The 9,649-nt window shown below is 40.8% G+C and overlaps 1 protein-coding gene across 1 annotated transcript in view; it reads left to right on the forward strand.

Moving 5' to 3' along the window:
- The window catches only part of LOC107103983 (grainyhead-like protein 2 homolog), a 34,188-nt gene that overhangs the window by 19,498 nt on the left and 5,041 nt on the right, over nt 1-9,649 (forward strand). The window contains exons 8-11 of the mRNA XM_015403862.1: nt 8,477-8,635; nt 8,749-8,806; nt 8,963-9,102; nt 9,192-9,229. Of these exons, the coding sequence (XP_015259348.1) occupies nt 8,477-8,635; nt 8,749-8,806; nt 8,963-9,102; nt 9,192-9,229 (395 nt within the window). The remainder of the gene's footprint in view (nt 1-8,476; nt 8,636-8,748; nt 8,807-8,962; nt 9,103-9,191; nt 9,230-9,649) is intronic.

Genomic DNA, 9,649 nt, shown 5'->3' on the forward strand with positions numbered 1-9,649 from the left:
ATTACATGTGTTGTGACTTGGCGCTACAGAAACAAACTGAATTTAAATTAATTGAACTCCTCTAAAATGCATAAAAAAAACCAAGGAAAAAACTGCTTTGATCTTTTATTAAATTTTTTTAAGAATAAGTTAAGATGATTCCAACATGTAGCTTGTCTGCTTTTTTAAATCATTGTGAATCATTTTGACACATTACAGAGCAATTTTTAGTCAATGTATTTGATTAAATATAAGGAAATATCCAAATTTAAGGACGTTGGTGCTTCTGTTTCTATGCAGTTTTCTTACCAATATAAATATCACCATGTTCAAAAACATTATGTCGGATAACTTCCCTGTTTTTGTATTTTTTTTATTCCACCTGCCCCTCAATCGGTTGTGCCATAACCTGCTTTATTTGAGTTGTAGGTGTAAATCTGTCAATGCTCCAGTTTCGGTTGATTTCCTCAAACATTTCCCTATGACTTCACCTTCAGATTCTTTTTTATAATTACAATTCAGTTCCAGCGTTGATTTTGGTTTTGTTATGCAGCACAAATCTGCTTTATTTGCCTCTCTTTGTTGCCAGGCAACAAACCGCTCCATCCTCATTGTGAGTGAATCTTCCAGCCGCAGGTTTCAGTTTGTTTGTTTGTGCCTGTTGGAGCGGATGGCACAGAGCAGCCACTTCACAGCGTCCTCATGAACCTTCCTGCTTTTTAGGAAGGCTTTTGAGTGCTCTTGCATGCTGTAAAGCAAAGACGTAAATGAAATAAAATCACAACAGGCCTCCTACTCACACACTCACATACACGTCCAGTGAGGCTAGCAGTAGAACATGTGGCGCTCGCTGGTGGGGAAACTGTTAAATCGGTCGGTTCTGTGGAGGTGGGAATTTTCTGGAGCTGTGTAGGAGGCCCATTTGTGCTTTAGGCTTTCACAGCAATCAGCCCTCACCTCTGCAGGTTCAGGCACGATGCTGTTGATGCAGCACGGTGGGAAAGTTATCGCTGAGCCGCGCTGAGAGCTCTCTACCGTTATCTGTCTCTGCCACCCTGTTGCTGGAGCTGTTGGTCCCGTTTAACCGGAAAGTTCTACACGTGTTTGTGTTGGTTTATGTGATTTGGCATCAGTCATGAGAATATGTTCCCATTTGTGGCCAAATTTGTGAGATACCCACATGTAGGAGTGTTTACACTCTAAGAGGGCTGTTCTGTCTCTTGGGTGTGGTTTGAGTTTTAGAGGTTGAAGCAACATGTCCATTTTCTTTAAAGACTTTGAAATCGGGATCCCCCCCCCCCCATTCTCATAACTTTGACAAATGGGACATGTCTGCATGTTGTCTGTGAACTGTTCCCGTGGACATAATGAGTGTGTGACCCATTGTGAATCACTTGTTTCACAAGAGAACAACTGAGTTTTTTGTCTTCCCATTGACAAACTGCTTTTGTATGCCAAAATCTAGATTTGTTTACAAGAAAAGTTTCTAGCACTGATTCAGTAATCTGTAGAACCAACTGTAACAGTAATAATAAAAAAAACAATGTTTTTTTGTTGTTTTTTTTGAAATACTATGACCTGGATGACTGAGAACCTTCACCAGCATAACATTAATAACTACTTATGGTCATTTCTCAGCTTAGTTGCGTAGGCATTCTGGGTCTCTTATTTTATTATGTGGAATTGGAGAATAGAGACAGAATAAAGCAGAATGATAAAAAGTGACCTCTATGTCCTCCAGCAGCATAAGCCTATAGCAGCATAACTATACAGATAGCTCTGGATAACCTGAGCCAATATAACTATAAGCTTTATCAAAAAGGAGTTTTTTTTTTAAACATAGTGTTTGTGAGGAGTATTCTTTATTATTGATGTATGTGCTTTTTATATTATTACTCTGTTGATCAGAGTAGATCTATCAGCCAGTTTACCTTCTCATAACTTCTCTTTAACAATAGAGGCTGATGTTTTCCCAAAACAGGTTATCTAATTAGGAGAGTTCTTCTGTCAGGGGAGTAGTAATAACAATACATCTCCGGGGCCAGGCTTATAAAGAAGAACACATCTGTAATGCTGAGGTGAAGATTCAGCGGGGAAAAAGGCAGGGTTTGTGATGGCATGAAAGAAATCAGTTAAGCATCCACCTGATGCGACACATAGACTCATTAGGGTATACTGGAGATGAGTTTTAGGATGCCCAGCGTGTACTGATGATTTAAGTCCACAGCTTTGTGATTTCTCTGTTCTGAACCAGTCTGATCGCAATTAATTTCTCTTAAACTTTGTATTCTTATTTGTATTTTTTCTTCTTCTAGCTTTTAAGTATTTAGTTGTAGAGAGGTTAAACTAAGTAGATTGCTCCAAGGAAAAGAGCTGGAAGGGAAGCTCCAAGACCCTTCAGGGAAAGTAGCTTCCATTGCATGTTAAAAGTAGACAGCTTCATGTGAAACCATCTACAGGAGCTTTAGTAGCCTGATAACTAAAGTAAAATATATTTTCGTTGTCAGGTTCCTCTCAGGAGGATTATTCATAAAACAAATCTCTGGAAGCGCGTGTACCCTATGTTTCTATTGCTTAAACAGGCACCGCTACCTATATGTATATATGTAAATCAGTCTGTTGACGTATGGAGGAAAATAGCTGCACTACCACTTCAATCCAGCAGGTGGCTGTAATAAGAAAAACAAATGGCAAAGAAGGAAAGCCCTGTTGAGAAAGCCCCATGTTGCTTTAAAATCCATAATTACAATAACTGAAAAAACTGATAAACTAACAAATTAGTATTTTATTCTTATAATCAGGTAAAGGTTTTTAACACCAACAAACAAAAAGTTTTGTAAAATTATGCTGCAATATTAAAAACTGAAAAAAAAAAAAACTTTATTTAAAAGACCTGCCCTCTCCACTTTAAAAAGTGGATGCACAACGCTGTACCCGCTCCTGAGAGGGAATGCCTATTTAACAAGCCCATTTCTCCTCGTGCACACTCTTTATAAAAGTTGCTGTTTGCGTTGCTCATACATACAAGCTTACTTTCCAAAAGAAGATTTGCAATTTTTTTCACTATGTCAGACTCACCACCGGTAAGTGAAAATGGGGACGAGCACGTAGGATGGCCTTGCATAAATGTGTTACTGGAATGATTGACAATTAGGAGGACCACTTATTTTGATGATCCACTCGGAAATAGAACATCTTTCCCTATACCTTTCATAGCAACCAAACTCTGGGAATGGATACCGTTACTCTCTAATCATTAGTTAATATTTGGATAACACGGAAGAATATCAGACAGTGGATGAAATGATGGGAGGACATGAGGCTGCCGAACGTTTTTTGAATAATCACATCCACACGGTCTGTCCTGCATCTGCAAAAGACAATAAATGATAAAAAAATTATTTAGTTCATACTTCAATGAATTTTGTTTACATGAAAAGCTAAGCTGGAGATTTTGTTTTTTCAATTAAAAATTAAAGTGTCCTGTTTGAGCATTATGGGTCATACTGCCAATAATACATGCCAAAAATTAGTGAGAAGACCAATTAAAATAATCTGCAATATAAGGGAAAACCACAGCACCAAGGTTTAAGAAATACCTCTTTCAAATGTTCCAATAATCTCAGGATAATTCATGACACTTTATATGTTACTTTTGAGCGATACAAACAGATAATAAGAATTGGGAAATAAGGGCAAAAATGGCTGTGGGTAGTCTGTCTGCAGGCCAGCCTGTTGGCACACAGCTCTGAAAACTAATTTCACATTAGACAGATTCTTGACTGATTGTTGCTCAGAGGAAGTTCTGAGGTCGTTTATATCACTTCTTCAAACTACGTTTGGACACAAATTTGAGATGTTTTATGATCATAAAGACATTTGTACACCCACTTTCTTCAGGTGCTACATAGGATCAGAACAGATTAATTGCAATTAATAAATTATTGAATTAATCAATTACTCATTAGGTGGAGCATAGAGACTCCAAAACATGGCTCCATCTAATTAATTACACAAAATTTGTAAAAAAAAAAAAAAAAAAAAAAGTTTACAAGATAAACTTGTGCTTCTGTTCCTTTATTTCGAAATCCTCAAGTGGAAATATTTTAGTTTAAGGTAGTTCTCCATACACTTCAAAAAATACCAAAAAGTATTTTTATAGTTTTTTTGTACATGACTAAGGGGATACACGCCCATCCAGGTAGTTTAAAGGGTATTTTTCATATAAAACTAAAGGGATAAACGGGTATTGACTATGGGTATGCTTGTCTGATGGGGTATGCTGGTCTGACAGAACACCAGAACCCTGCTGAGGAACCTCACTTCAGCCAATTTTATCCGGGATCCTTTCTTTCTGTCATGACCCAGATTAGGAAAGCAGACTGAACAAATCAAATCACATCAGCTATACTGGTTCAGGCGACCTTGGCATTGCCTGTACTGGTATTGCTTCATCAAAATATGGAGCTTTTGGCTCTTGCAGTTTCTCCAAGCCTTACAAACGAATGTTGTAGGATGTTTACAGCTGTCATGAAAGTTTTTTTTTCTCCAATGTTTTGTGTCAGTTGTGAAATATCTTTCTACCTTTTCTTGGCTTGATTGCTAGCAACAGCTGCTTCTCTTTGAGGTGTTTGCTGAAGTCTTTACAGGTTGGTCAGGGTAAACGCACACTGTGCGATTCCCCCAGACTAGTAAACCACCAGGTGTCTTTTGTGGAGCTGGTCAATTTGTTTGATAACCAGTGCCTGGCTATCTCTTGCTTTAAGCAGAACAGGTGATAGTTTCTCATTGTATTTCCCCATGACGACACCAACAGTCATGGAACCTTGATTTTTCTCTTGTCTGTACTTGATAGACTACATTACGAAGGAGCCTGAACAGTGCATACAGAGGTAGAACAGATGAACGCTGCTTTCCTTTGGAGGATGAAAGGAACTCCTCTCACATCCCACTCATCCTATTGGCTTTACAACATGTCCAGACAAGAAGCAGGACTGTAGATTTCTCACTTTCCTTTTCTGTTTAGCTGCATACCAAAAATAAACAGAGTTGTTTACTGAGAAAATTGTAAAAACATCATGGCAAAAGGTCTGATCATATGTATCTGTAATAAACAGATGGTTTAATCTGATCAGAAGTGGGGAAAGTGCTTAATCTCTCTTAAATGTAGAGAAACCTTTAATGGCAGACTTAGGCAGGGTTTAAGACCAACGTGTGAGAAATTGCTTGTGTGAGTCAGATGTGTTAGTGGTTCTTGGGTGAGGTATTTCTGGAAGAGATGAGTCTCTAGCACGTTCTTAGAGGTAGGGAGGGTCCCTGCTTTAAGTGATGAAGTGTAGTTCATTTTGCTTCATTGGAATCCTTATGGAGAATGTTCCAGAGGAGACCAGGGGGCAGTCGTGGGTGAGCGGTTAGGGTGTCAGACTTGGATCCCAAAGGTTACCGGTTCGACTCCCGACCCGCCAGGTTGGTGGGGGGAGTAATTAACCAGCGCTCCTCCTCCTCCATGACTGAGGTACCCTGAGCATGGTACCGTCCCGCCACACTGCTCCCTTGGGGCGCCATTGACGGGTGAGGCATAAATGTAATTTCATGGTGTGCAGTGTTCACTTGTGTGTGCTGTGTCACAATGACAATGGGAGTTGGAGGAGTTTCCCAAAGGGCTTTCACTTTATATCAGGTTTGTATATCAGACCATCATAGATGTTTGACTTTCTGTTTGAGGACTAGTTATTCATATAATGTTAAATGTAAGTAAAGAACAATTCATTTCCCTCCTTAGAACTTCAACCTTGCAACAAAGAAGGAAAACGGTCTAAAAATTGTTTTTCACTTCTGAGTGTAGCTTGCGGAGGAAGCTTACTAAGCTAAGAGCCCTATAGAAATTGTATGATCTGAATGCATTCTGCATGCAAGCAGACCAGAAAAGTGTAAGTAAATGATATTGATTTTCATGAGGTGCTATACCTAGAATAAACACCAGAGGGCATTATGGGTCAATTCACGTTTGAAGAGCTAGTTCCAAGGTGTTTTCAAACGTATATTCTGTGCTATACTCAATTATTAAACAAAATAAAAAATGGGAAAGTAGCAAAGTGTAACTAATCCAAATTCTTTTGGCATTCTAGTTAAAATGTATGACCTGGGAGTTGAACAATAAGAGTACCAAAGACAAAGCGAGTTCTCCAACAGTTCAATAAGATGAGAGAAGACCAGCAGATTATGAACGTTTGACTTAGTTTACAGGAAAACACATTCTGAAAGTAGCAGAGTAATGAAAAGTGGTCTTCATGTCCTCCAGCAGCCTAAGCCTATTGCAGCATAACTGCAGAGGTAGCTCAGTTTTGAGCCAAACCATAAAAGTTTAAAGGGTGTCTCCCTTACAGACAAAAATGGGAAATTTGGAGGAAGCAGTAGATCTTTTGCATTCTCTAACATATTTTCTTTTCTCATTTTAGTATTGCCCTGTATTCAGCTCCATCTATCTACTGATATCGATATCTATCCATACCCGCTTTCCTGCTCACTCTCAGGAAAAGCATTCTCTCAGCATAGTGAAAGTGTGGTTTTTAGAATGATATAGACTAAACACTTTATGTTTGCTGTGTCCATTACTTGGCTTAGGCAAACTGCTGACAAGAAGTCTCGAAGTTTCATTATAAAAATCACAATTGACATGGTGGTCCTGTGGGAGGTACTGTTAGGTCTCTGTATGGCCGGTGTCAGAGCCTGGTCCGCATTGTGGGCAATAAGTTGGACTCGTTTCCGGTGAGGGTTGGACTCCGCCAAGGTTGCCCTTTGTCACTGATTCTGTTAATAACTTTATGGACAGAATTTCTTGGCGCAGCCAAGGTGTTGAGGGGATCTGTCTTAGTGGCCTTAGGATTGCAGCTCTGTTATTCGCAGATGATGTGGTCCTGTTGGCTTCATCAGGATGTGATCTACTGGATCACATCCTGATGAAGCCAGGATCGATTCGCAGCAGAGTGTGAAGCAGTCGGGATGAGGATCAGTGCCTCCAAATCCGAGACCATAGTCTTGAGCCGGAAAAGGGTAGAGTGCCTTCTCCAGGTTGGGGAGGATGTACTGCTCCTAGTTGAGGAGTTTAAGTATCTTGTTCACAAATGAGGGGAAGATGGAGTGGGAGATCGATAGGCGGGTTGGTGCAGCGTCTGCTGTGAAGCGGGCCCTGTACCGCTCTGTTGTGGTGAAGAGAGAGCTGAGCCAAAAAGCAAAGTTCTCGATTTACCGGTCGATCTACGTTCCTACCCTCATCTATGGTCATGAAATCTGGATCATGACCGAAAGAACGAGATCCCGGATACAAGGCGCTGAAATGAGTTTTCTCCATAGTGTGTCTGGGCTCTCCCTTAGAGATAGGGTGAGGAGCTCAACCAGCCGGGGAGGACTCAGAGTAGAGCCGTCTCTCCTCCACATTGAGAGGAGGCAGTTGGGTTGGCTCAGGCATCTGGTCAGGATGCCTCCTGGGCGCCTCCCTGGTGAGGCGTTCCAGGCACGTCCCACCTGGAGGAGGCCCAGGGGGAGACCCAGGACACGCTGGAGGGACTATGTTTCTCGGCTGGCCTGGGAGCGCCTTGGGATTCACCCGGAGTAGCTCGCCCAAGTGGCTGGGTAGAGGGACGTCTGGGCCTCCCTACTGAAGCTGCTATACCCGCGACCCGACCCCGGATAAGCGGAAGAAGATGGATGGATGGACTAAATGTTTGCAACATGTGCTATTACACAGTCAGCTAGTTTAGCAGCTATATGTACACTTATAGGAACAACAAGTGATGAACTGATGTCACCCTGAGTTATGGAAGCTATGGAGCTAACTAACAAATACTGCTGAATGTGAGAATAAAGATAGCATGAACACTGTGATTTATGGATTTTTTTTTATTTTAAATGATGTCTCTCACAGTGTTAAATTCACCTACGATGACAATTTCAAACCCATCCATGATTTCTAAGTGGAGAACTTATAAAATAGCAGGGTGTTCAAATACTTATTTTCCTCATTGCAGATATTATAAGGACATTGATTTTAATTTTAGCTGGTCCTTTTTTATTGTTGCAAGGGGTTGGCTTACCACTGAAAGTATGTATCATGCTGTCGTTTTGGATTAAATTTCTGAGAGGAATTAGGATGCAAATAGCTTCAGTTCCTTATCTCACAGCTGTGTTCCAGATTTCTCCTGTCTCAAAAATCTACTTACCCTGGATGCACCTGTCAGTGTTGTTCTGAGGGACCAGATATTATCACGCCAATTTGTAGTATTTTTTATTTTTTTTTGTACTGTAGAACCTTCTGTGGGAGGTGGCGTACAAAAGTTTTAGACCTATTTTGTGTTTATGCAGACCCCAGATTAGTATTATAGTTTATAATGCTAATCTGAAGCAGGAAAACACATTTTTATTTGTTCTCTGTCAACAATAGCATACTGAGTGTTACCTAAGTTCAATTAATTTTTTTAAATGTTTTTTTTTTTTCTAGGTTTTTATCTCTGTGAACTGTTTGAGCACAGACTTCTCCTCCCAGAAGGGAGTGAAGGGCATGCCTCTGATCATCCAGATCGACACCTACAGCTACAACAGCTGCAGTAGCAGGCCTATCCACAGGGCCTTCACTCAAATCAAGGTCTTCTGTGACAAGGTGAGGAGGGTCAAAGACAACATGAGCTTTCTGCTCAGCGTGATTAACTGGCCCTGGTTGGATCCATTTTTAATTGCCTTTTTTCTACCCTCTCTTCTGTTTGCATACTACAGGGTGCTGAGAGGAAACTCCGTGATGAGGAAAAGAAGCAGCAAAGGAGGAAGATGAAAGGTAGTACGTGTGGTTTTGGTCTTTTTATCATTAAAATGTGGTTACATGATTAAAAGATCGATTCCAAATTAAATAAAAGTGTTTTTAAAAAGCAAATGATTAAAACAGAAAAAAATGCAAAAAGAATTTGCTCAGGTCACTCTCTCCCTTAATTAGGGAAAAACAGCAGCTCGGGGCCGAGCTCCCCCATCAGGAGGGCAGAAAGCACCCTGTTCAAAGGCATGCTGGACCTGGACTCCCAGCCGGTGCTTTTCATTCCTGACGTCCACTTTGGAAACCTGCAGAGAGCAGGACAGGTGAGGGGACTTCAGTTTCCAGCATCTCCACTCCAATAGTCACTGCCTTCATCTGGATATTCATTACTTACTGCTGACTTTTTGTTTAGGTGTTTGCTGTCAACACCGATGAGGTTGTCATTGACAGGTGAGCCTCTCACTGCTTCTGTTAACAACCCTGACTGCTTTAATTCAATTCAGTTTATTTCTATAGCGCCAATTCAGAACACATGTCATCTCAAGGCACTTTACAGTTCACCAGATCATACAGTCAAATTGATTCAAAGTTTTCTATCAAACGAAAAACAGTTGATTGCATCGACTCATTGACTCAAAGGCAATCCCTCACGCTAAGCATGCTTGTAGCGACAGTGGAGAGGAAAACTCCCTTTTAACAGGAAGAAGCCTCCAGCAGAACCAGGCTCAGTGTGAGCGGCCATCTGCTGAGGCCGACTGGGGTTCAAGGAGACAGAAGCTGAGATACAGAAAGCAGCTGTAAAAGGCTAACCTGACTCCGCCAGATGGATTAGCTCCGCATATCCATCTGGAAACCTTCCGTTAAAGTAAT

Source organism: Cyprinodon variegatus, unplaced genomic scaffold (genome assembly GCF_000732505.1).
Source record: "Cyprinodon variegatus isolate N-32 unplaced genomic scaffold, C_variegatus-1.0 Scaffold1582, whole genome shotgun sequence".
NCBI lineage: Eukaryota > Metazoa > Chordata > Actinopteri > Cyprinodontiformes > Cyprinodontidae > Cyprinodon > Cyprinodon variegatus.